This window comes from Apodemus sylvaticus, chromosome 1, assembly GCF_947179515.1.
Source record: "Apodemus sylvaticus chromosome 1, mApoSyl1.1, whole genome shotgun sequence".
NCBI classification, from domain to species: domain Eukaryota; kingdom Metazoa; phylum Chordata; class Mammalia; order Rodentia; family Muridae; genus Apodemus; species Apodemus sylvaticus.
This window is the reverse complement of record NC_067472.1, coordinates 24,228,907-24,256,705: the sequence shown is the minus strand read 5'-3', so window position 1 is coordinate 24,256,705 and position 27,799 is coordinate 24,228,907. Positions and strand designations below refer to the sequence as shown.

The 27,799-nt window shown below is 41.9% G+C and overlaps 1 protein-coding gene across 2 annotated transcripts in view; it reads left to right on the top strand.

The window, feature by feature from the left end:
- Positions 1–27,799, top strand: part of Exoc6 (exocyst complex component 6) — a 143,522-nt gene that overhangs the window by 27,853 nt on the left and 87,870 nt on the right. For both annotated transcript variants that reach the window (XM_052186626.1, XM_052186615.1), the window contains exons 6-14: positions 4,479–4,683; positions 6,041–6,196; positions 9,704–9,772; positions 12,940–13,023; positions 15,136–15,182; positions 15,316–15,436; positions 17,326–17,397; positions 20,474–20,571; positions 25,666–25,771. In XM_052186626.1, coding sequence (XP_052042586.1) covers positions 4,479–4,683; positions 6,041–6,196; positions 9,704–9,772; positions 12,940–13,023; positions 15,136–15,182; positions 15,316–15,436; positions 17,326–17,397; positions 20,474–20,571; positions 25,666–25,771 — 958 coding nt within the window. The remainder of the gene's footprint in view (positions 1–4,478; positions 4,684–6,040; positions 6,197–9,703; positions 9,773–12,939; positions 13,024–15,135; positions 15,183–15,315; positions 15,437–17,325; positions 17,398–20,473; positions 20,572–25,665; positions 25,772–27,799) is intronic.

Here is a 27,799-nt window from a genome sequence, read left to right as displayed (position 1 = left end):
TTAATCTGTTATCTTTTCTTTCTTTTTTTTTTTAACCTTTTCTTGATTGTTTTTGAATTTTACCTCATGCACCCATCCCATTCATCTCCTCATCCCTCCATATCTGCCTTTGCAACCTCCCTATCAAAATAAAACTGACAAACAAAAACAAATCTCACTGGAGCTGCAGTGTGTTGTGGTGTGTCCCACAGCACACCCTTCTGTCCACGTGTCTTTTCTTACAAATGTCCATTGCAGTGAGTCATCGGTCTGCTTTGAGGCCTCTGGCTTCTGCTACACTCTCCATACTGGATCCTCGCTGAGACGTCTCAGGTCTCCTGCTGTTGCCCTGTGTCATGTGGATTGCAGCCTTGGCTCTGCAGGACAGGCTCATCACTTGCTCCAGCACTTCATCAATGGGGTACATGTCGGGGTGGGCCAACTCAACACTCTGGACCTGAGCCTGGGTCGTAGCTGAGTTGGTCATCCTGTCTGCTCTGTACCCAGGCCACTTGGGCCAGCTCTCCAGCATTGTTCAAGCGAGGGGCGCACACCCTCAGGGCTGGCTTACAGGTGTCCCCTCCACCAGGGCTAGCTCTCCTGTGCTTCCCAGGCAAGGTACAGGCTGCTCTTCCAAGTGCTGTGGCTAGCTGGCAGCTGGCTGGCGGCTGGCTGGCGGCTGGCTGGCGGCTGGCTGGCGGCTGGCTGGCTGGCTGGCGCAGTGTGGGGTGAGCTTTCAAACAGGGAGGAGGCAACCCCACCCCCAACTCACACACCAGGAAAGGCCAACAAGGGGCAGGCAGGCAAGCTCTTTGGTTCTCACACACTCAGGGATAGCTCACCTGCCAGCCCCCTTTCCTGAGCTCTGCTGCCATTGAGGGCCTTCGGGGTTGCTCTCCCAGGTTGTCCTAGTAAGGGGTGGGGCCAGCTCTTCAAAATGCTGCAGCTGGTGAGGGGGTAGAGCCAGGTCTCCATAGCCCTCGGGTATTGCGTGACCCCAGACCATAGCCCAGTCTAGGGATGTCTGCATGGCCTTTGGTGGTAACCGTCCCCACCCCCCTACTGTTGCAGGGCCATGGACCCAGACATGGTCCTCGGAGGTGGCTTGGGCCAAGACCTCACCCTGGCCTTAGGTGACATCACAGGCTGCCTATTTCAGATTGTTCCTCACTACCCTCAAGTCTCCATCCAGCCTGCCTCCCTTCACTGTGCACACCTCCCTCTGCTTCTCTTTCTCTTCCATCTCTCCACTACTTCCTTGCTCCTCAGTGGCCTCTGGGCCTCTGGGTGTCTTCTGGGTGGGGATTGTCTTGGGCTCTGTTCTGCCCCAGCCTCTGCTTTCTTTGCTCCTTTTTCCCCCTTCTGATTATTGCTGTGAAGTCATGATTATTTAAAAGTTAAACATGTTAGCTTATTCTATTTGATGTACAGATTGGGTGCACGCCTGTAATCCCAGCACACTGGGGGGCAGAGGCAGGCGGATTTCTGAGTTTGAGGCCAGCCTGGTCTACAGAGTGAGTTCCAGGACAGCCAGGGCTACACAGAGAAACCCTGTCTCGGGGGTGGGGGGTGAAAAAAAAACCCCGATGTACAGATTATTCCCTTTTGTCTAGAGAAATCCACAGTCCTGTTTGTATCCTTGTTTGGATGCCCATTTTGTCCGTCATTTGCTTTTGTGTGCTTTCCTGCTATCTAGTAAGATGCCCAGGGCTCTCAGTGCAGTTTTCTGCTGTACCCAGGCTCCTCTAGGCAATAATAGTATTTAGACACTAAGATTGGTCTACAAGCTGGGCTCATTCCCCCCCCCCCACGTGTGTACACACACATGTACGCACACGAGCGCGCACACATGTACACACATGCGCGCACTCGTCATGTGTGTAAGTATGTACACATACATGTACACACATGTGTACACACACACAGGCACATGTGTGAGCAAGCCGATGGGCTTGCTTCTCTCCATGTGTGTTCTCTGATGTCTGCCATGGTTGATATAGGGAAGTTTGAAGTCACCCTCATTTTTTATTTTCCATTTATCAACTTCACTTAAAAAAAAAAACAGCTTGTCCTCTGTGTTCTGTGAGTTCTTCAGTCTACTGCTCTCCCAACTGAGCTATTTCAGCAAAGGGATTCTCAAAGTTCTTTTTTTGTTTTTTTCGAGCCAGGGTTTCTCTGTGTAGTCCTGGCTGTCCTAGAACTCACTCTGTAGACCAGGCTGGCCTTGAACTAAGAAATCCGCCTGCCTCTGCCTCCCAAGTGCTGGGATTAAAGGCGTGCGCCACCACCACCCAGCTCTCAAAGTTATTTTTTTAAGATTTATTTATTTATTTAATGTATGTGAGTACACTGTCACACTGTCTTCAGACACACCAGCAGAGGGCGTCAGATCCCATTACAGATGGTTGTGAGCCACCATGTGGTTGCTGGGAATTGAACTCAGGACCTCTGGAAGAGCAGTCAAGTGCTCTTAAACACTGAGCCATCTCTCCAGTCCATTCTCAAAGTTCTTTATGATGTTTTTTATTGGTCTTTTGGATTACAGTGTACGTAGGTACTTTCATGTATGTGAGTGTTTGTCTGCACCTTTGTATGTGCCTGTGTGTGTGCACTGTGTGTGTACACTGTGTGTGTACTGTGTGTGTGCACTGTGTATGTGCACTGTGTGTATGCACTGTGTGAGTGCCTGTGTGTGCACTGTGTATGTGCCCGTGTGTGCACTGTATATGTGCCTGTATGTGTGCACAGTGTGTGTATACTGTGTGTGCCTGTGTGTGTGCACTGTCTATGTGTCTGTGTGTGCATTGTGTGTGTGCCTGTGTGTGTGCCTGGGTGTGTGCTTGGTGCCTGCAGAAGCCAAAGGTGGATATTGGATTCCCTGGGACTGGAGTTACAGATGGTTGTGAACTGCTGTGTTGACGCTGGGAACTGAACTGTGGTCCTGGTTCTCTGGAGAGGAGCAAGCGTCCTTAGCTGCAGACTCCCTGCAGCTGCAGGAACCATCCTTTGACTTGGAGACTCATCCCCAATTTCTATGTGATAGGGAATTTGCTTAGAACACTGATCTCGTCCCCCTTCTCCTTTCTTGCCTCCCTCCCTCCCTTTCTTCCTCCCTCCTTCAGAAATAGCATCTTATTGTAGCCCACCATGTTCTTGAACTTAAGACCATTCTGCCTCAAATGCAGCGTAACAGACATGAGCCATGCCTTGGCACAAGGGTTTTTTGTTTGTTTCTTTTTTGTTTTTGGTTTTTTCCGAGACAGGGTTTCTCTGTGTAGCCCTGGCTGTCCTGGAACTCACTCTGTAGACCAGGCTGGCCTCGAACTCAGAGATCTGCCCGCCTCTGCCTCCCAAGTGCTGGGATTAAAGGCGTGTGCCACCAAAACGTTTTGATATGTTCCTTTTCCATTATCTTTCAGTTTAAAAGTATTTTCTAGCTTTTCATTGGATCTTTGAAACTTACTTTATTCATATATATATATATATGAATATTATATATATCTATCTTATATGATATATAATTCAACCTAAGTGTGTTGTTTCTACTTCTGAGTCCTGGATCCAGTTCATTGTGATATGTTGTCCAAGTTCCATACTATGTTTCAGTGTTCTCACCTACAGAATATAAGTAGTATTGGCTACCATTAAATTGTACTTCAGAGGGTTGAAAAAATATATTTATGGGGGCTGGAGAGATGGCTCGGCGGTTAAGAGCACTGACTGCTATTCTGAAGGTCCTGAGTTCAAATCCCAGCACCCACATGGTGACTCACAACCATCTGTAATGAGATCTGACTCCCTCTTCTGAACTGTCTGAAGACAGCTACAGTGTACTTACATATAATAAATAAATCTTTTTTTTAAAACCTGATTTGTTCCATAGGAGCTGATACATAGTGACTTTAAGAAAATACTTGTCAAATTGAAAGAAATCACTCAATAAGTGATTTTTATTGGACTTTTGAGGCATTTAGTTGTAGTTCTAATTAAATAGTAGTATGAAATTTTCTAAAAAAAAGTTAAATAAATTTTATATTTATTTAGAATGAAACATGTACTGTAGTTTTTGATGGTATGGATAGATGTTGTGATAGGAGAGATAGTAAGAAATCACCTAGTAAATAACTAAGTAATATGTTGTGACTTGGAAGTTTATTTACAGTTAAGGTATTGCAACGACTATGATGATGTTCCTAATGTTACAGATTTGGAAAGGAACTAAGTAAAGATCATGTTAGTAGAAGCCGTGGGTGTTCACTGGCAATGTGTGTACAGTGTACACAGTGTGTTTAGTGATAGAGATAGAGAGATCGAGTGCTAATTTATTTCCCTCCTGGTGCTATACGTGGATCCCAGGGCCTTGTGCATGCTAGGCACACATTCCGGCCCTGAGAACCCAGCCCTAACCGGGAGTGTCTGACTCATTACCTGCCCTTGCATAAAGTCAAAGACATAAAGACATGAACTTTTTATTTACGTTCCCCTTTAACCCCTCGCAGGTATTATTCTGCACTTAAAACAATGGATCAGTTAGAGAACGTGTACTTCCCCCGGGTTAGCCAGTACCGCTTCTGTCAGCTCATGATGGAAACTCTCCCTAAACTCCGGGAAGATATCAAAGACATCTCCATGTCTGATCTCAAGGACTTTCTGGAAAGCATTCGAAAGCATTCTGACAAAATAGGGGAGACAGCCATGAAGCAGGTGAGTGTAACAGTTTGGTTTATCCAGGGAGTCAAGTGTGTCTTGGGGTGCTCAGCTGTGGTCAGGCTTACCTACGAGCCCTGGTCCCCCTCTAGAATGGATTCTGCCAGTACTTTCTGTGGACTTAGAGCTATTTTAAGAATTTAGGTAAAGCCAGTTTAATGGAAGTCCTTGAGTCCCTCACCAGCCCAACTCTTCTTGCCTCCGCACGGTTTTATACTCATGTTTTCTAGCCAGGTGTGCCTTAAAATAAATGTCAGCCCTAGAAGTGGAAGAAATGTTTTGCTAAGGTCCTAACTGTTCCTTTTTAAAGATTGATCTTATTTTTCATTATGTGTTGCACGTGTCTGTGTGTAGGTGTGTGTGTGAGAGTGCCGTGCCTGAGGCAGCCAGAGGTGCTGCATCCCTGAAGACCCTGTGGGAGGTGGTCGGGAGCTGCCTGATGTGTGTGCTGGGAACTGAACTCTAGGCCTCTGCAAGAGCAGCCAGTGCTCTCAACTGCCGAGCCATTTCTCCAACCCCGACAAATTGTCCCTTTTAAAGACATATTAAAAATACAGTCAGAATTAAAACCCACAGTTCAATAATAAGATCAGAAACAAGCATAATAAAAGATAAAATGCAGTGTGGACGTGACAAAAGCCAATAATTGGATCTTAATCTTTTCAAATAAAATTGACAGTCCCTAGTGAGAGTATTTTAAAAGTACAAATCAGGAATTAAAAAGAGGGCATTGCTGCAAATCCTGCACCCACATTTAAATAATTAGAAAATATTGGGGTTGGAGGTGGCTCAGATGGTGAAGGACTTGCGCCTCAAGCCTGAGGACCTGAGTGTGATCCCCAGAACCCACATAAAAAACCCAGACGTGGTGTTTGCTGCAATCTCAGACCTGGGAAGGCAGCTGTGGGCAGAGCACTTGGTCAGCTCCAGGTCCCAGTGAGAGATCTCATCTCAATAAAACAAACCAAGACTTGATTCCTGAGGAAAGAGGCTTAAGTGTGACCCCAAAAGCACGTGCCCCCTCCACTTCTGACACATCTAAGAAAAATCTAATATAAAAAAGGAATATGTTGTAAACAAGTTTTTAAAAATTTTTTAAACACTGCACATGGTAATACACAACTATAAACCCAGCACTTGAGGAACTGAAGCAGAGGTCTCAAGTATCTGGCCAGGCCACGAAGCATAGTGAATTCCACTTCAGCCGGGCTAGACAGCAAGAGTTGACCAAACACAGAAGTAGGTAGATAGGTAGGTGGATGGACGGACGGATGGACAGATGGATAGTAAAGTTGGATCAGCGTTGACTAGAACCAGTTTTGAAATAATATGAATCTTGTTCTCCCGAAAATAGGCACAACAACAGAAGAGCTTCAGTGCTGCTCTGCAGAAGCAAAATAATATGAGGTTTGGGAAAAATATGCATGTAAATAATGACAGGACTCTAGAAGAGAAGAATGACATCGTATTGAAACATGCCCTTGAAGAGGAGGCGGAGAATGACGAGGAGGTACTGGGCTTCTTCCTGCCTTTATTATTGAATGCTTTCTTGTCCCACAAGTGATGTGTCTTCTATGCGCAAATTGATTTATGTTCATCAGCCCATAGTGCACAGTGGATGATCTGAAATATTAGACTATATAATAATAGACAAACAGGATATACTGCAGATTATGTGTTTATAGATAGTAGAACATTGCGGTTTGGCATAATTAGTAGTAAAACTAAATCTATTCTCTCTCTCTCCTTGTTAGTAATGGTATTTGAACTAGCTAAGACAAATTTTTATTTCATAATTTTTTGACTTTGTTATTTGGTCTGACTTACCCTACCCTACCCTACCCTACCCTATCCTATATCATATATGTGTGTAGTAGTTGTTTAATGTGCATATGAATACACAAGAACACATAGATATGAATGCATGTTTGTTCATGTAGATGCCAGAGGTGAATATCAGGTGTGTTCTTAATCATTCTCTTTATCTTAATATTCTTTTAATTTAAATTTAGTGCATGCATGCATGTGTGTGCAGGAGTGTGTGTGTGTGTGTGTACACATACACATGAATGACTTGTGGAAGAATGTGTGTTGTACAGTGGGTGTATGGAGGTCAGAGGACAACTTGGTGGGGCCGATTCTTTCCTTCCATCTCTTACATGGGCTCCAGGGATCAAACCCAGGTGGTCAGGCTTGCGTGACAAGCACTGAGCCATTTAACTGAAGCCACCTCAGGTTTTCTGATTGGCTAGGCTGACTGGGGAATGAGGCCCAGAAACCCACTTGTTCCCTTCTGTGCAGGAATTATAATTGTATGCTACCGCTCCTTAAGTTCTGGGGATCCGAACCCAGTTCCCCGTGCTTTGCGACTGAGCTGTCTTCCCAACGCTCTACCATTTTATTTCAGTTTGTATTGAGGTGCTACAGAATAAGTCCGTTTTAGCCTCTGTTAAACTTAAAATTTTTTAACTAAATATTTGAAAAAGCCATAGAGTGTATTTTGAGCATACCTGCCGTCCAGCTCCTCCCTAACACCCTTTCAACTCTCCCGTCCCTTCCCACCGACTTTGAAGTTCTGTCTTCCTTCCTTCCTTCCTTCCTTTCCCCTCCTCTTCTTCTTCCTCTCCCTTTTTCTTCCTCCTTCCCACTGAATTCAGTTTGTGTTGCCGAGCTAGTCCTGGGGATGGGACCTACCCTGGCCTGTGGTTGACCTACCAGAGATCACACCATCAGTAAAACAAGCAGAATGCCTTCCCCTCCCCCAGCAGCTATCTAATGCCAGTAGCTCCTCAGCTAATAGTGGATTCCATGTGTGCCTTCTGTGCTGGGCCTCTGTCTGCCTGGAGCTTGGGGTTAGCACTGTGAAAGGATCTCCAATTTAGGGGTGAGCACGCCATAGCCTTTTGTTCTTGGGATGTTGAACAATTGAATGGGGGAGGATATCTGTGATTAATTGTCGTCTTTTAAATTTATTTATTTATTTATTTATTTACTTATATTTTATGTGCATCAGTGTTTTGCTTGCATATATGTCTGTATGAGGAACGCAGATCCCCTGAAAATGCAGTTACATTATGTGCTGCCTTGTGGTTGTTGGGAATTGAACCCTGGTCCTCTGGAAGAGCAGTCAGTGCTCTTAACCACTGAGTGATCTCTCCAGCCTTGTTGCTAGCTTTTTTTTTTTTTTTAAATCTCCAACTGTCTAGAAATCTTGAAATTATCTTTAATTTTTTATTTTTCTATCCAAATTTATTCTTTGATCCTATTGTTTCTTAAAATTTTCACTCTGCCACAGTCATCTGCTGAGTCTGCCCTGTGTTATTATTAATATTTTGAAATGTCCACTTTTATAATTTATCTGTGTATGTTTCTCTGTGTGGTTGTGGATGCTCTGGAGGTGGCTGTGCAGTCCAGGTCTGAGGCTGAAGACAGGGAGGTCGCTGTCTGCTCTGGTCACTGGGGCAGGGCCTCTCAGTTGACCTCCGAACTGCTCAGCCGCCCGGCCGGCTAGCTCTGGAGATACCCTGTTCCCACAGTTTGAGAGGAATGCTGGGACTACCCGAGGGCTGCCACACCCATCTGGGGCTGGGATCTGAACTCTGGCCTTCACGCTTGAGTGACAAGGCAAGCAATTTATCCGCTGAGCCTTCTCTCCAGTTCCTGTCCTTTATTTCAAATGAGTGGCTTAAAAGTAGAGCTAAGGACGCAGGCGGCTCAGTGGTGAGGGGCCTGTAGAAGGCCCAATAAACATGTGTTGTAAGGCCGGGCGGTGGTGGTGCATGCCTTTAATCCCAGCACTTGGGAGCCAGAGGCAGGAGGATTTCTGAGTTCGAGGCCAGCCTGGTCTACAGAGTGAGTTCCAGGACAGCCAGGGCTACACAGAGAAACCCTGTCTTAAAAAACCAAGCCAAAACCAAAACAAAAAAAAAAAATGTATTATAAGGAAGAGGGACAACCCATGTTGCATTTCATTCTGAGAAACCCTTGAGTAGCTGAAGTTGCTTTCTGTATAGGTTGTCATCGAAGACTGTTATATTATATTATACTATACTATACTATATTATATTTAGAGGAATATTTAGAGGATGTCTGTGTTCTTTTCTCCTTTGGAGTTGTGGACGGTAGAAACAGACCATTCTGTCCTCAGTTTCCCCAGCCTGCTTTGCACGTCTCTAACTGTTGGTAACGTTAGAGTCATATGCTGGCTCTGAGTCCATTGCTTAGGGTTCTTGGGTTGTTTCCTGTTCTTTGGATCTCTCTTACTATTTCTATATTTTGTGTTCGTATTTTTTCCCTAACAAGTAAGAGTGTAATTCAGGATTTATAAGAATAGAAATATATTCTTTTTATAAAGGGATTCACAAACTTCTGAAGTTTGAGAGATTTTTATACTATTTTTAATGAATTCTGAGAAATAGTTTTTGTCATCACAACATAATGTGAATAATTTCATATATTCTAGAGGCTTCCGTGTATCTTAAAATTGATAATCCTAATTTTAAATAGCATGAGCTTTTTTTTTTTTTTTTTAATGGTACATGGGAAACAGTGAGAGCTTTTAATTTGGAGCAGTGGTGGGAATCACGATTTTGCTACTTCAGATGGAACTTTGTTCAAAGCTAGAGTGTAAACTCAGGAGTTACCTTTGCGCAAAGCAATACTGAATACGTAGCTATCACAGCCGTGCTCTGAGAGTCTACCCGGCATGATCTGTTTCTAGCTGAGGATGTAGCGCCGTGGTGGTGAGCCTGCCTGGCACCCCCTGGAATCTCCTCACAGTACAGGGCGGAAAACTTATTTTTATTTTTGTAATCTATAATAGTCAGCAACTGTAGTAAACACTTAAGGAATAAGCTATAAAAACACCAAAGTGAAATGAAATGGGGTTGCCTTTCTATGGTATGCCTTCTATGGGAGCATTAAATAAAATCATAAAATAGTCTGTGAATCACTGTCTTTAACTCGGTATTATCTCATAGTTTAACCTATCATTTTTAAAAATAGATTTATTTTTCAGGTCTTAACTGTTCAAGATCTCGTTGATTTTTCCCCTGTTTACCGATGCTTACACATTTATTCTGCTTTGGTGAGTATATGTGTTGATTCTGACCTTGTGTAGACCCAGGGCGATTGTGTACTTTTGATATGCTAAGTGTATCATAGTCTGTACCATCTAGGACTGTGTAAGCACACCCTCTGATGTTCACAGAATGACAACTTTAGTGCATATCTCACAACAGGCCTCCCAGTCTGTGAGACTGTAAGTGGAGGAGTTACCCATTTTAAAATAATCGCTTTACCGAGATGCAGTTTAGGGCTGAGGATATAGCTTCACTTAAGTGTCTTTGTAGCGTGTGTGAATCCCTGGATGTAGAGTTGGATATATTTGGTTCTTTGGTGGTTCTCACAGGTTCGTCTATGTCTCCAGTGTGTGTGATTGCTTTAGCACGGCGCGCAGTGCTAGATTGGTGGTTGTGGATTGCTTTTGTTTGTGCTTATCTTGGAGTTTCCTATTTCTCCCTCCATTTTAGAAGATGCTTTTGCTGGGTACGGAGGATTGGTTGACAGTTTCTTACTCTCAGGGCTTCAAGCAGATTGCTCCAGCCTTCCTCGGCTTTTAGGGTTTTTTGCTGAACGCTGTGAGGTAACTCTGGGTTTGTTTTTGTGACTGAGTTGGCGTTTTCCCCTGTGACTTTCCTCGTTCCTTCTTAGCCTAGAGTCTCAGCATTTTCTCTATAATGTGGCATGGATGGATTCCTTTTTGGTCATGCCGGTTGAGGCCTTCTAGTTTCTCCCATGCTTTGGTATCTGTCTTTTCATGGTTGGAGTTCCTCTTGGCTGGGATTTCCTTGAAAGTGTCCTCTGTGCCTCTGGCTTGCCCTTCAGGTCCTCCTTCACCGTGGCTGTTCAGGCTTGTTCTTCTGACCGTGCTTGAGAATTCGGGAATGTTCTGGGCATATTTAAGTTTTATTTTTTTCTTTATTGCTGTTTGAGGTTTTCTCAACCTTATCTTAATGCCCTGTGCTCTCTGTCCTGCTGCTGTAGTCTGTCTGTCCTGAGCTCCAGTCTGTTCAGGGCCACGTGCTCTCTGGCCTGTCTAGTCTCTTGGCGGCACGTTCCACTAAGTTACTTGATTTATTGAGCTTTTCATCCCGTGAGTTTATGTTTGCTTCTTTCCTGACTTCTGTTTTTTTGATGAAGGCTTCATTCATGCTGCTGATTCGCCAGCCCCAGGTTAACAGCTTCGCCTCACCCGGTGCTTGCCGTAACCGTTTGCTGAGGTCATGGTCCTTGTAAAGACATTCCCATGAAGTATTTGGCACCTCATCCATTCAGATATTTGGATCCATTTTTTTTTAAGGAATTATGGCCTTCTAGAGAAGTCATTCTGTCTTGTGTCATAGCGTTTCCATATCATTTCTGTGCCATGGTTTGTGTATTTGTTGATATTTTTTTCCTCACCACTGTTACTTTATGGAAGTCTTCTTAGTAGATAGCCTTCTGGCTTCATGATCCCCAGTAAAGGACATTTTTTTTTGAACATTATAATCTAATTAAATCACGTATAGAGTTTGAAGTGACAAGCTAATATAGTAAAGTCCTTATTAAGCTGTTCCGTTCCAGCCGTGTGTAGCGTGTACACGCTCGTTCTCTGAGCACTCAGAAGGCCCGGAAGAGAGGGCTGCAAAGGGGAAGCTATGAGGGCTGCCTAGCAAGATAGCGAGGCTTTGTTAAAACAAAACAAAACAAAAAACAAATGGTAGAAAACTTTAGAACTTCATGTCTAATAGCAATAAACATTAAATATTAAAAACCATTGAATTAATAATAAAATGTTAACCTGAAAAAAATTAAGAAAGAAATCAAACATATTTAGTATTATAAAAATGTAAAAGATATTAATTCTGAATACAGATGTGTGTTTTTAATCTACTCATTATCAGAACATAGCACATGTTTATGCTATTTGGATCCATTAAGAACTAATGAGAATAATTTATTCCTGAAGTAAAATAATAATTTTAACACCTAAGTCCTTGTACTCTCTAGAAGAAAATAAACATCAAAACATTTTACATTAGAAAATTCATTTGGACAAAGTATGCTAAGTCAGTAAAGTTGTGTAAGGGCGGTGAGTCGGGCTGTTCAGAAGTGAAGAGTGAGTGTCAGCGGGGTGGGGCGCTCCTTGTACGTGTTCTGTGTAAGTGAGGCCACAACACTTTGTTTTAAAATTCTAGCACTTATATTATGCTTCATGTCTCATCTTCTACATTTGTTCAGACTTTTAATTAAACACTTTCACTTAATGTTTCAGGATTAGATAATCAGTAACATAGCTACTTTGTAGTTCTCCATAGCTGGAGCATAAGAACATTAGAAGGCTTCCCATAGGAGAGACAATTTTTCTGCATTATGAATTTAATTTCAGATGACATTTAAAAGAGTAATGGTTTTGTAGCTACTTATAGAAAATAAATCAACTTTTTCTGCTGAAAATTTTTTTCTATCGTTAAATTTTCTTTTTTGTTGTCGTCGGTGTTGTTTTGGAGTCTTAGATGAAGAGGTGACAGTGACTCCCAACTTTATTTTTAACTGAGAGGATTCTTACTAAGCAGAGAGGCTGCGGTGTATCCGTCTGCGTACTTGTGTTTAGCAAAGCTCGTGTATTTGCTGCATGGTGCTGTGGTAGGGAAGTATGAATTGTTATAGAAAAACTGGAACTGACCTGCGTTGGGACACTAGGGAAAGCTTTCTTCAGGATGAGACATCCGGGAGGGGTCGTGAAAGATGAGTGAACATGTCATAGAGACAATGTGAGCTGGGACCCGCCCACCAGGGAGAGCACATGTCAGAGCTGGAAAGTGGACGACGGATGGGGGCCGTGCCTGGAGAGAGAGGCAGGCTATAGTCTGACAGGCATTTTCCTTATTTAACGACTCTAACTGAGGACCATGTTTTAGTTGGTCCTCCGTGAGAAGCCTGTAAAGGTTAAGTGGTAAATTAGGAAAATGTTTAATTGTTTGAACTTTATTTTCGGTAACTTCCAAATAGAGTTGCTACTTTTGAGCTCTCATGCCAACCCCTTTTTTTTGACCTCCAGTATGAAATGTCATCTGTCATTTACATTCCAGTTTGGAAAAGGAACGTAAATCCTAGAGGATGAGGAGGGAGGGCTGTCTCAGCGGGGGCAGGGAAGGGATGGAGGGAGGTGGGAGGGGCCATCGCGATCATCATTCTCCTGATGTTCTTTAGGGTGATGAAGAAACATTTGAAAATTATTACCGGAAGCAAAGGAAGAAGCAGGCACGCCTGGTTTTGCAGCCTCAGTCAAGCGCGGTGAGTGTGGTTTCCTGTGTCCCGCACAGTGCTTGCACCTGCCTGTCCCTGGCGTTAGTTTTTTGAGGACAAATCACTGCTCATCACATGTAAATATTTATTGAACACCTACTACTTCTAGTCATTGATTTAGGTGCCAAGTATACACTAGTGAGCAAAACTGGGCCAGGCTCTTCTCTCGTGAGTTTACATTCTATAAGGAAAGACAGACACTGAATTAAAAACAGGTAAGCAAGCAGAATGTCAGGGAGTGACAACTTGTTTCTGACAATATGGGAAACTGTACGCTGTGATTCTTTGTCACATTGAATGAAACAACTAAACACAGTGGACGGACTGTTTCTTTGTATTTTTATTTTCAGTTATGTGTATGTGGCTGGGGTAGCAGAGGCCAGGAGAGGGCATTAGATCCCCTGGAACTGGAATAACTGGTGGTTGTCTGTCTCTTCATAGGTGCTGGGAACTGAACTCAGGTCCTCTGTGGGAGCAGCAAGTACCGTTTTTCTAGCCTCAGGATAGACTTTGTAAAAAAAAAAAAAAAGAGAGAAAAGAAATAGATTTTTCTTAAATATATTGAGGATCTGGCAGAAAAGTATAATTAATCCAGAAACTTTGGCTGTGGTGACATTTACATGACTAAATGTGTTTGTAACTCACAGACACTACACATGCAAAACCACCTCAGAACCCCCATCTGCTGTGACCCCAGTGAAGGCAGAGGCCCAGGTAGCTTTGACGAGGAATGAGTGCAGTGTGTGTGCGATAGGAGAGTGAGTTCTGAGTAACACAGGGTCAAGCCTCCAGCCCTGCTCACTGAAGCAGGAAGTCACGGCCTCAGGGCTTGAGAGAACTGGTCACATCACATCCACGTGCAGAGGAAGAAAGCAGTAGATCCAGGCATGCCTGTGCTCTGCTCCCCTTCTTTTAGAGTGAATGAATGAATGAATGAATGAATGTGAATGAAAATCCAGGCCTCAAGTGCCCACTTCTAGAGCAGCTCTTTCCACAATGAAGCACTCAAGACAAATCCTCCCAGAAATGAGCACAGCTAATCAGAGGTAGATGTCTTCTCCCTATGAGGCTCCAGACTGTGTTGTGTTGACAAGAAAAACCAGCCATCACCTAAAACTTGAAAGATACGTGGGCATGTGCATATATGTGCACACATGCATGTGCTCGCCTGCGCGTGTGAATGCATGCATGTATGTGCTGGTATTTATGGGAGCTGGAGGCTAATGTGGAAAATTATCTTCAACCTCTCTTTCACTTTATTCGTTGGGGGCGGGGGTGTCTCTGTTCAAACCCAGAGGTTACTGCTGTAGCTGCTCTTACAGCCACCTTACTCTTCCTCCCGGTGCTAGAATTACTGGTCCACCGGTGTGCTCACGCAGCATTTATATCCATTCTGATCACTTGCCGAGCAAAGTCTTAGCCGCAACTGTCTCCCGAGCCCCACCCCATAATATTACATTCTTCTGGTATTTGACTTGGGTTGTAAATGGCATAAAAGTGTTATGGGTGGCACGTAAAAGGTTTTGGTAGAGGATATGATGTTCTCGTAGCTATTGGAGATCTATCCTCTGATAGTTTGGCGAGAATAGATCACGGTGGGCAAGCCTAGAACCTGGGACGAGGTAGGATGGAGGGGCGTTAGCTCAAATGGAAGGTATGTTGGCTTCAGCCAGTCAGAAGTAGGCTCGGAACGCCTGTTTACCTCTTAACATTTTTATCGTCTCTTTCCTTTTGAATACACATTCCACGAGGGTGGCAGGGTGGCTCAGTGGGTAAAGCTGCTAGTGGCTGATCGGGCTTCTGTGGGGGTGGGAGGAGACAGCCAGCTCCTTCAGGGGTCTCGACTTCCCAGTGCCTACTGCAGCATGTGTCCACACAAATACATGTCATGTGTTCACATGCACAGCAGTGAAACGTTTCGAATGTACAATCCACAGAGAAAGGACTTTTTGTTATTTTCAAGTATATCCCTGATACCTAATTAGTAAGCAGAACTTTGTAGGCTCTCAATAAATATTTATTAATCAAGTTATAGTGACTTAAAACTTTTATGTTACTGTATTTATTGGTTTAAATTGACTTTTTATTTTTCATTTGAAGCATGAAACAGTTGATGGCTATAGAAGATATTTCACTCAAATTGTAGGGTATGTATCTAATATGGAAAACAACTATTTACTAATTTTATTCAAGTTTGTTAAAAGTCAGAAATAATTATTTTCTACTTGCGCTTTCTCCCTTTCCCCTAAACTCATGCTGTGTGGGTAATTGCCATTTTAGGTTCTTTGTTGTGGAAGATCACATTTTACATGTGACCCAAGGATTAGTAACCAGGGCATACACGGATGAACTCTGGAACATGGCCCTCTCAAAGATAATTGCTGTCCTCAGAGCTCACTCAGTAAGTCAGACCAGTTGTGTCAATAATTGTAATTTAATTTGATTTGTATAATATGGAAAACTGCACCTTTATTACTCTGTATTTTTAGGCAATTGCTCAGACTTGTAAGTAGTAATATCAAGGTTTCTTTATGGTTACATGCGGCTATGGTTGTAGCTGACTGGGGCTTCTAGAGACACTTTTACTTGAGAAAATGAGAAATTAGGCTGGTCTCATTAGACTCGACGGACCTCTTCATTAGCTCACCAAGCAACACTGTGAAGAAAGGGTTTTTAATTATGACAGATTATTTTTGTTTCCAAAATCAATTCTACCATTAAAACTCAGCAGAGCTTTTTTGAGAACATTTATAGTTTTAAAAAAAAATTATAATTTTTACAGTTTGAACTCATTTGAAATAATAAACCTCCATATAATGAGAAATCATTTTTAACTGGTAAAAATTAAATGATCAACTACCTTCTTAATGCCCTTAGTGGAAATAACTAGTTTTAGTTGTTTGCCTTCAATAAAGTAGCCTTATACTTAAAATTTTGTATTCAGTTATTATAATTGTTAATTAAGATTTAAAATAGGTGAAAAGGGGAACTTTATGATATTTAGTTTATGAGTATATTATATTTATACTTATTAGGATTATAGATTTATAGATTTTTGATACATTGGCAATAAAACTTTAAAAAATATTTTGGTAATTAAAATATTTTGAGGGTGCTGAGAATGAAATCCAGGGCCTCATGTATGCAAGGAGGTCCTCTTCCACTGAGCTAGCCCAGTCGAAGAATGATATAGTCTATTATGATTTATATTGAAATCAACTCCAAGTACATGCACATATGCCATATTCCTATTAAAACAATGACATTAAATATGAAATTGTAACATAGTAACTATAATATTACATTCAGAATGTATGTGTTAATATAAAACTATAACATAGTAAATGTAATATCACATTCAAAACCTTAAGTGTTATTAAGAGACAGTGAAGACACAGACAGTAGATACAGAACCTTGGGGAGTCTTATGGAAGAGTTGGGAGAAAGATTGGGGGACCCCGAGAGGGCAGGGGCTCCATAGGAAGACCAAAAGGGTCGACTAACCTGGACCCTTGGAGGCTCCCAGAGACTAACTCACCAACCAAAGAGCAGGCCTGGGCAGGACCTAGGCCCCCTGCACATCTGTAGCTGATGAGCAGCTTGATCCCCCAAAAAAGGAGTGGGGTGGGGTGGGATCGTCCCTGGATCTGGTGCCTGCCTCCTGTGGATCCTGTTCTCTTAAATGGACTGCCTTATCTGGCCTCAGTGGGAGAGCATGTGTCGCATCCTGCAGCAACCTAATGTTTCTGGGGGGGGGTAGCAGGAGGAGTAGTGTGTCGGGGGTGTTACCGAGAAGTGGGCTGTCCCTTCTCAGAAGAGGAGAGGGGAAGCTGATATTTGGATGTAAAGTGAATAAATTAAAAATAATTAAATTTAAAAAAAGAGAGACTGAAATAATTGCTCTGTCTTTTTAAAAGTTATTTTTTTTTTTTTGGCAAAGTACTAAGAAAAAATTAAATTGCCATTCTTAAATTGGGAAAGGTAATATATCCTTTTAAGATGGAGAATAGATACATAATGGAACTAGACATGTGTGGTATAATGTAGACCACTGTTAGAGTTTGTAACTAGTTTTTCAAAAATGTAAAGATTTACTGAGATACAAATATCCTTTCTTTCCCATGGAGAACTTGTCTTACATGTTTACATACCGTAGTCTTTTCTTAAATGTCCTGAGGAGAGGAAAGTAGCCTTGGATCTAATTAACCCAGATTCTAAGGACAAAGGTTCAGGTTCTCATGTCTTAGTTTTAACTTCTGTTTTCGGTGTTTTGTGCGTCTTCATTTGCAGTCTTACTGCATTGACCCTGACCTTGTTCTGGAGCTGAAGAATCTCATCGTAATTTTTGCAGATACTTTGCAGGTAGGTGATCACCTAACCTTCAGACAGTGATGATTTTTGAGTATGTAAAGACATACAAAATATAGACTGTGAATTTTATTATATTGTAGATTAAAGGTAGTAAATCAGTAATAATAAATGCTTATGTATAAATATATTGATGTTCTCCTACTGAGAACTATGTACAACACCTCCTTTGCAGTTTTCAACCTTGGATAGAACTCAGGAGAGAAACCTTGTCTTAACAAAAGAAAACAGTCAAACCAAACCAATAAACAACAAAGAGGCTGGACATATGGTTCTGTGGTATATATCTGTAATCTCTGTAGCTGTAGAGGGGCTGAGGCAGGAGGATCTTGAGTTTGAGACCAACTTCAGCCACATAGGGAGCTCTTGGGATCTGGGTAAGGTAATTACTCACAACTGCCAATTGACCCTAGGCTTGCTGAGACGGCTCAGCAGGTCAAGACTAATGACCTGAGTTCCATCCCTGGGGCCCACACAGTGGAAAGAAAAACTGACTCCGGCGAGCTGTCCTCTAACAAGTAAATAAATAAATGTAATAAAAAAATAAAAAAATTAAAATAAAAAATTAAAAGGGTGCAGCTTTAAAATATTTCAGAAATGTTAAATGAAATAAAATAGTGCCTTTCTCAGAATAAATGTATATCATAAGGTTCCAAAGGGACACAGTTATGCAGTATCCCCAGTACATGTGACTGCAGTACCCCCAGTACATGTGACTGCAGTATCCCCAGTACATGTGACTGCAGTACCCCCAGTACATGTGACTGCAGTATCCCCAGTACATGTGACTTCAGTATCCCCCAGTACATGTGACTGCAGTATCCCCCCCAGTACATGTGACTGCAGTATCCCCAGTACATGTGGCTGCAGTATCCCCAGTACATGTGACTGCAGTATCCCCCCCAGTACATGTGACTGCAGTACCCCCCCAGTACATGTGACTGCAGTATCCCCAGTACATGTGACTGCAGTATCCCCCAGTACATGTGACTGCAGTATACCCCCCAGTACATGTGACTGCAGTACCCCCCCAGTACATGTGACTGCAGTATCCCCAGTACATGTGGCTGCAGTATCCCCCAGTACATGTGACTGCAGTATCCCCAGTACATGTGACTGCAGTATCCCCAGTACATGTGACTGCAGTATCCCCAGTACATGTGACTGCAGTATCCCCAGTACATGTGACTGCAGTATCCCCAGTACATGTGACTGCAGTATCCCCCAGTACATGTGACTGCAGTATCCCCCAGTACATGTGACTGCAGTATCCCCCAGTACATGTGACTGCAGTATCCCCCAGTACATGTGACTGCAGTACCCCCAAGTACATGTGACTGCAGTATCCCCCAGTACATGTGACTACAGTATCCCAAGTACATGTGACTGCAGTATCCCCAGTACATGTGACTGCAGTATCCCCCAGTACATGTGACTGCAGTATCCCCCAGTACATGTGACTGCAGTACCCCCAGTACATGTGACTGCAGTACCCCCAGTACATGTGACTGCAGTATCCCCCAGTACATGTGACTGCAGTACCCCCAGTACCTGTGACTGTGCAGTATTCCCCAGTCATGTTATTATGCAATATTCCCAGTTCATGTGACTCCTGAACATTTTTCTTTCTCTTAGAACATTTTTTAAATCTGTAGTTTCAAAAAAAAAATATGCCTTGGGGGCTGGAGAGATGTGCCATCAGTTAAGAGTGCATACTTTCTTTCCAGAGGACATGAGTTTGGTCCCCAGCACTCATGTCAAGTGGCCCAGCTCTAGGGAACCTGGTGCCCCTGGCTCTGTGGGAACCTACACACATATGGCACACACATACAGACACACACATAATTTTAAAAGATAACAGAAGTCATGCTTTGGAAACTGCTGGTATGAGCTATTTGCTTCATCATGGAGTCTTCTCATGGTTGTTTTCTTTCTTCTTGGAGCTAAGGAAACTACTCCACCAGCTTCTTTGTAGATATTGTATTACCTTATATAGTTATTAATTTGAATGGTCTATTTGATACCATAAGAGTGATATGGAATGCCTTGGCTTTTTTGTTCATAAGTTTTGTGATACCTATGCCTCTCATACTGATGTCCTTGCATTAATAAATTTTATTTGGGGCTTCCTTAATTTTAGGGGCCCCTTTGTGAGCAAGTCAGAGAAGCAGTCGTCAGTTTGTCAGTTGCTTGCGAGGGTCTTAAGGAAATAAAGCGATGGGATCATGGAGCACAAAGTTCAGCTCAGTTGGCATCCTGCTGTAATATGCAAGATTTACCGCATTCTAAGCTGGAGCTTGGGTATATATCCTAGTTCCTAGTGCAAACTCCTTATCTCTTTGTAGGCTTGTTACAAACAGTTCTGGGACCAGTGTTTAATTAGAAACAATGAATTCATGAAATTCTTAGGCAAATGGATGGAGCTAGAGAACATCATACTAAGTGAGGTAACCCAGACTCAAAAGGTGAATCATGGTATGCACTCACTAATAAGTGGTTATTAACCTACAAAACTGGAATACCCAAAACATAATCCACACATCAAATGAGGTACAAGAAGAAAGGAGGAGTGGCCCCTGGTTCTGGAAAGACTCAGTGAAACAGTATTCGGCAAAACCAGAACGGGGAAGTGGGAAGGGGTGGGTGGGAGGACAGGGGAAGAGAAGGGGGCTTACGGGACTTTCGGGGAGTGGGGGGGCTAGAAAAGGGGAACTCATTTGAGATGTAAATAAATTATATCGAATAAAAAAAAACAATAAAAAAATAGGTGAATCTGGAGTATTTGATAAATTCCAAGAAACTTTGTAGGAATCAAATAAAAGTTAAAGGTAGTATTTAAGTAACGGAGACATTGGAAGAGCAACAGTGTTGGTTATGTAAAAGTGTCGAGTCAGGTGTGTGGTGTGGAGGTTATGAGGGCCTGGCTGACTTCCTTGGCGGTGTGGAAAGCTGTGGTGTAGGAGTCTGAGGAAAGATGTCCAGATTGTAGTGTGAAACCAGTGAGAAGCTTGACTGCCATCAGTGACTGTTTAAACACACTTGACTCACCCATCTTTTTCTTTGTATCTAGGGTTATGGCTTTCCAGTCAACCGACTCTTTGACCTTTTATTTGAAATAAGAGATCAATACAATGAAACCCTGCTGAAGAAATGGGCTGGTATTTTCAGGTGGGTCTGAGCTGTGGTGCCTTAGGGTAATGAACAAGTTTGTTAAACTCTAGCCAGTTGGTTTTGCATGTAGTAATAAGAATGCTTGTAGTCAGTGTCTGTTGTGGTAAACAGCACACAACATTTATAACCGCAGCCGTGTGAAGCACATGCACAGTGTTGGCACCCCACGGCTTCTCTCCAGAATCCTTGCATCCCAAACAGAAACTCCACCATTAAACAGTAACTCAGTCCATCTTCCTCCAGCCCTGACGACCACTGCCTGATCTTGCCTCTAAATTTCACTACTCTGGAATCTCATGTTAATGGAATCGAGGGACACTTGCTTATTTGTGTCGGCATCAGGTTACTTAGTGAGTCATTGTGGCCCGTTTATGCAGCGTGGGGGCCAGAACCGCATTCCATCTTATATCTAGGTCATATCACATTTTGTGTCTGCCACATTTCCTTTGTAGTGGACCCATCCATGGCCACCACTGACCCCATTTTGTATATTTCAAAAATTTCATTTACATAGGCCGCACTGTACCAGTTTCTTGTATCTAAATGTCTTCACTTAGAATGTGTTTTTAAAAATGTATCCATGTATTTGTGTGTTTCTCAGTGAATCCAAACACAGTAATATGTTTATTCATAATGATGTAATTTGTCTACTAATGAGCTCACAGACATTGAGGACGGTTGTTTTATGGGCTATTTTAATATTGTTGTAAGCACAAGTGTGCCTGTAGTTGAGTACCTGCCTCAGATATTTTGGAGTTTATACTGGATCATATGACAATTTATTTTTCATTCTTCTGCCATACTGTTTTCCATAGTGGATGAACCATTTATAATCTATTTATTTAAACTTTAGTTTTAGTATCTGTAACTTTTCTAGTAAATGCTTAGATATTTATAAGGCTATACATATTTCAAGGTATTTTACATTGACAGACATTTATGCCTTTTAAATCTGGCTTGGGGAGGGTGCTGTTTATATAACATAGCTACTGTAGAAATCCTAAGGAGGACGAGTGCTTTTGTGTAATCACTTTCTTGAATGTCATGGACTCAAGTTTTCGAGTATCTATGGGAGTTTGCATTTCCATTAAAAGAGAAGTATGCCTCCTTTGTGACTAAAACATTTCCCCTTCTCTTTTTCCTGTGTCCTTCCTGTTCTTCCTTCTTTGCTTCTTTCTTTCTTTCAGAAAAAAAAGTCAGTCTCAGTTTCTTACGTATGGGTTGCTACAAATAAGATAGAATTAATATAATACTGTTATTAAAATAAAAATATGTCAGATGATTTCATATGAGCTTAGTACTTACTCCAGCAGTTTTCAAAACTGACAGTTAACCCTCTGAATTCTGTAATAAAAATGCTTCGTAAATCTCCAAGTGGTCTATGAGGTCGAAGATCTGCATTAAGTTTAGCTAAGCAAATCCCTATTTAGCTAAACTTACCATACTAGCATTTATTGTTTTTATTTATTACTCGGGGGAGTTGCAATGCTTCAGATTAAAGGCAGAGCCTCCACAGATGCTAGGCAAATGCTCTGCCACAGACTGCATCTCCAGGCTGTTTGACTTCTATTTTTTAAATATTTTCCATTTGTTTATTTAGTATGTGTGTATGCACACACACGTGTGCACCCATGCGTGTGTAGGAGTTAGTTCTTTCTTGCCACCGCGTGGTTTTGGGAGATCATGCTCAGGTGTCAGGCACCTTTACCCACTGGGCTCTTGCTGGCCCAGGCCTTTTTATTTTGGAACAAGAACCTGCTGAGTTTCCCAGGCTGAGTTCACTGTGTGGTCCGCGTAGGCCTTGAACTTGTTTTCTTGCCATGGCCTTCAGAGGGATGGAGTTGTAGGCTTAATAAGATTTGGGAGCTTTTCTTCCTCAGGGTACTGACACAGATGAGTAACTGACAATATTTGTGTATAACTAACATCAGTTTTTTATATCAAGTATTTGAAATATAGGTGGTACATATGGCTAGAGGCAGTGATCTCTGACATAGCCCTGTAACCTAATGTGATACCTTCATACATATAAAGTCCTATGTTGATGCTGTGCATTTTAAGGTTCCTTTAGAAGTTTTTTTTTTTTTTTTTAACTATGATTGTCTAAGGTCTAGCAGGGTCATTCCTCCCCAAGACTAGGCAAACTGAAATATTTTTCTCACTGAGAAGCTAAAGTGTTTATCCAAATAGAAATAGAATAGATGCCAATAGAATAGAATAGATTTCGTCATTCATACCAATTACAGAGGAAAACAAATAACATTTCAGCTATAATAAATAATTTCCAAATACATTTTAGTGTCTACTTTTAACACCATCCTAAGTAACGCATTTTGCCTAAAATTTTAAGTAGTAGGACTTAAGTTTTACTCATCCCTGCCACTGTCTTCAGATGTCTGACATCTGAAGCCGTGAGCTGACACTTAACAGTAAGATGGGAGAAGTTACACCAGTACTGATAGTCACAGTTTGGCAACTTCCGTGATAGAGTTTATCATCTCACTATTGTTGTTGTATTTTATCTGTGTGTAGTTCAAGTTGTGAGCACCAATGTCTTATTTAATTTAGTTTTTTTAATTTTATACACTGTTTTTTATTTTAATAGACAAATATGAAGTAATATATTTCTGCAAATGTATTTGACATATAGATATATTTATAGAGCACAGATTGTAATAAATCCATGCATTGTGAATGACAAAACCAAACTAATATATCACATATTGGTAAAAAAAACATTTTTATTGATATATTCTTTGGATTATTAAAGGGAATAAAAGAACAAGAAAATATTGGCCATTTCATAATGACTGTAAATTCAACAACCATGTCTCTGACTTCCTTATCATAATGTCAGACATCACATAGGATGCTGAAGAAGAAATCTGCACTGCACCAAGTGCAGTATTCACAGGAGAGTCCTGTGAAGCAGCAGCAGCAGCCTGTCTTACTAGGGAGTATCTCACTGAGATTAAGCCGTTTCATTTGTTTATTTCTTTTTGTCACTACGAAGCCAGTACGTTGGGGAGAAAATTAATAAATTGTCATCCCATTCTTTCACTGTAGTGCAGAATTTAGGTTTAAACTCTCTTGGCAGTTGTGAACTGCAGTCATCCTACTGTGCGACAGTTCTCATAACCTATGTCCCTAGCCGGTACTTTGGCTAACATTTCTCTTTGCTCTCAATCCCCTGTTAACCACCAGTCTACTTTCTCCGTCTGTGAGTCTGACTTTTTCAGGTTCTGTACATAAGTCATAGTATTTGTCTTCTACACCAGGCTTGTTTCATTTAGCATGATATCTTCAAGGTTCTTCTGTGTTAGTGCAAATGATAGAGTTTCCTCATTTTTAAGGAAGAATAAACCATTATGTATGTGAAACATGTTTTCTTTATCCATCTATCATCCATCCATCCATCCATCCATCCATCCATCCATCCATCCATCCAACAGAAACTAAAGCTGACTCCAGATCTTGCACACTGCAGCTATTACAGCTAATGCTGCATACCGTAGCTATTGCAGATAGTGCTGCATACCGTTGCTATTGCAGACAGTGCTGCATTCTGTAGCTATTGCAGACAATGCTGCAGTGGACCTGGGACAGCAGATACCTTGTCACTGTCCTAATCTCATATCCTCTGCACAGATACATGGTGGTGGGGCTGCCGGCTCACGTGGGTGTTCTGGTTTCGGTCCTCTCTGTACTGTTGGTCCTCCACAGTCTTTTCTGTAATGGCAGTGTTAATTTCTATTTCCACCAAAGGAACACAAAGATTTCCTCTCTCCACATCCTTATCAACACATTCATACCTTTCTTTTTCAAACAGTTCTAATAGGCTTGAGATGATATCACATTGTGTCTTAAATTTGCACATTCATTGTGGTTGTTGATATTGGACAGCCTCTCATATGCCTGTACTTTTGCCGTTTGAGTGTCTTGTAAAATAACTATTTAGGGCCTTGCTAGTTTTAATCTTGTGATTGTATGTGTGTGTGTATTGCTGTTGAGTTCTTGGCATTCCTTATTTTTTATGTTAATCCCTTATCAGGCATATCCAGTGTATAGGGATTAACTAATGGGATGGAATTAATGGAGACACCAGTGTGGCCGCATACTCCTTGGCACCTGTGCTTATCCCCCTTAAGCTTTATGTCTCTTCTGTGTACACAGTGTCCTCCTGTAATCTCATCACAGCTTCCATGACCTCTCAGTAAGACTATCCGGGAATGATCTCCACCTACTCTGATAGGTTCTTTACCTTACTCTGTGTGTAACAGACACCATCTTGGAGTAAAGAGTTTTCATTACAGGTCAGAGTTACTACATAGTAGGTATTAATGAATGTCAGTAAATTGATGCTGGGTGTGGTGGCTGGTATACCACTTTAATCCCAGCCTAGGGAGACAGAGGCCAATGGAAAGTCAGTCGGTGGGAAAGCAGGCCAGGACAAGTGGGCTATGACAGCCCTCCAAAGCTCAGTGGGTGGAGTCGTTTGTGTTTTACACAGAAGTCAGAGACTGAGGTACTTCATTTGTGACTATACTTTTTGAACCTGTTGTCTCCAGGGAAGGAAAGGTTGTCACATAGTTCAGACATGCTGACATGCTTTCAACCCAGAACAGTTGGCATCTCTTCCACTTTAAGCCCCGTGGCTAAAACTGAGTAGTCCTGTGGCCTGTCTAACTGCAGGAGGTCTGCCCAGGCAAACAAGCAGCTAGGAAGTGAGCTTTCCAGTTACAGTGACTGAGGCTGAGTGATAAACACGTTGTGCTGGTCATCAAGAACTTGAACTTCTTCAGAGTGTACTGTCTTGAGAGATGCTCTAGACAGGAAAGTAAAAAATGAGGCTCTTTATGTAACCAGAAAGAGGACACTGGCCGCGAACCGTGAGGGATGAGACCTGCTTGATACTGGATTTTAGGATTCTGGGGGATGAATGGTTTCCTGTTATGACTTTTAATGTGACTTGTACTTTTAAACAAAACTGTAGGAACTGGTTTTGTTTTGTTTTGTTTTGTTTTGTTAAGATACTGTTCTACCGTAGTCTAATGGCACAATCCTAAGATTTCAATTTTTCTTGTTTAACAGGGACATTTTTGAAGAAGATAATTACAGCCCCATCCCTATTGGCAGTGAAGAAGAATATAAAGTAGTTATCAGTAAATTCCCCTTTCAGGATCCAGACCTTGAGAAGGTACAAGCTGGTTTTTTACTTAAGGATTAAGAAAAAATAAATCAGTATATTTATTATCATATAAAACTTATATAGAATTACTATATAAATTTAACATTGTAAGTTTAGAATGACTTCATTAGAGGCACAGCTTTTTGATGTCATTTGAAAAAAGCAATTTTAACCTTTATAGATTATGTTATTGTTAGTACTACTACTGCTATTTAGATGAAGTAGGAATTTCTTGGGGATTTGGGGACAGCTAGAAACTAGAAACTGTTGTCCCAAATGGGAGGTGGATTCCCAGCGCAAGTAATACTTGTGCTGTGTGCATTCCCAAGCACGTGTTAGATATTGAGTAGATTGTAGTAATAAGAGCACTGCCTTAGCCAGGGTTTCTGTTGCAGTGATAAAACACCATGATTGTAAGTCGGTTGTGCATCTTCTTCACGGTCCAGCATTGAAGGAAGTCAGAGCAGGAACAGGGACCTGGAGGCAAGAACTGTTGCTGTGGCCACAGAGGAGTGCTGCTTACTGGCTTGCTCCTCATAGCTTGCTCACCTGCTTTCTTATAGAACCCAGGACCACCAGCCCATTGGTGGCAGCATTTCCAGTGACCTTGGCCCTCCCACCTCAATCATCAATCTAGAAAATGCACTCTAGGCATGCCCACAGGCCAGCCTGATGGGGAGGCATTTTCTCTGTTGAGGCTCACTCTTCTAAAATGACTCTAGCTTGTGTCGAGTTAACATTCAAACTAGCCAGCACAAGTATGCTGTGGGCAGAGAATGTCTTTGACATATTTGTCACTGTGAAAGATCTTATTTTGTGGCTTAACACACACACACACACATTTCTATAAGAGTTTATTGGGATTAAATACAAGATATATGAAGGTAGCTATTGTAGATTTCATCGAGAAGAAAGAATATGCAGTTCAGAGTCAAAATGACAAATGTAAGGAACTTTGGAAAACACGCGAGTGCACATGTGCATGTATACATGTACAGAAACATGCATAGTCACACATACCTGTTATCTCTGAGTAGAATCAGATCCCAAAGGAGAAGAATATTATACTTTGCAGCAATGGCGGGAAGTGAGGATTGATACTGAGGTTGTCCTTTGACCTTAACACTTTGCACTGTGAAATGCATTGCCCCATACTTATGCAAATATGCACATATTTATCACATATATATAAAATCTAAAAAAGGAATATATTTTGTATAACAACCACTGTTTATCAATTTTTATTTTTCTTTGTTTTTCCAGCTCTGTGATTTATTAGGGCAAAGCTATAAGTAATAGCAATAATCAAAGAATGGCTGAGTATGAGAAGTGGAACAGGTAGAGAAATGTAAGGAGAGCCAGGGTTGGGCAGGAGGGAGGCGAGATCATTTCGGAAGCAGAAGAGGCCAGCTGTACCAGGTCTTCAAAGAAGCCGGGTGCTGTGAAGAGTCAGAAGCACCCTGACTTAACTAGGTGGTGGTCTAGTGGGGGTACACTCAGACAGAGCAGTGTCCAGTTAGCAGGAAGGTAGACGTGTAGATCAGACGTCCTAAAGTGTAAGTCGTGGGGTGCTTTGGGGTTAAAACTTTGGAGGAAGTTTCCTATTTGGAGATTGAGAATTTTCTAGTGAATATTAGCTGATAAAAATGGTTTAGAAGTAAATCAATTCTCCATAGTTTTTGGTAAAGTGATTAGAATATTTCTGTAAGATATAGTCTGAAACTTGGGATAAACTTGGAATCACGCCTTTAATGAAACTTAAGTGAAAGGAATCTTACCAAGATTCAGCAGTAAGAGTGTTTACTGCACAAGCATGAGGATCTGAATTCGGACTCCCCCATGCACACACACAAAAGCCAGATGAAGCTGTGTGTGTCTGTTACCCTCGTGCTGTTACATTGCAGAGACAGGAGGATTGCTGGTTGCCAGCCGTGCTCCAGAGTCAGTAAGAGAACCGTTCTCAGGGGACTAGGTGGAGAGGGTCGGGGCAGGACGCTTGGGTGCTCCTTTGACTTTGTGTAAACAGACATATCTGCA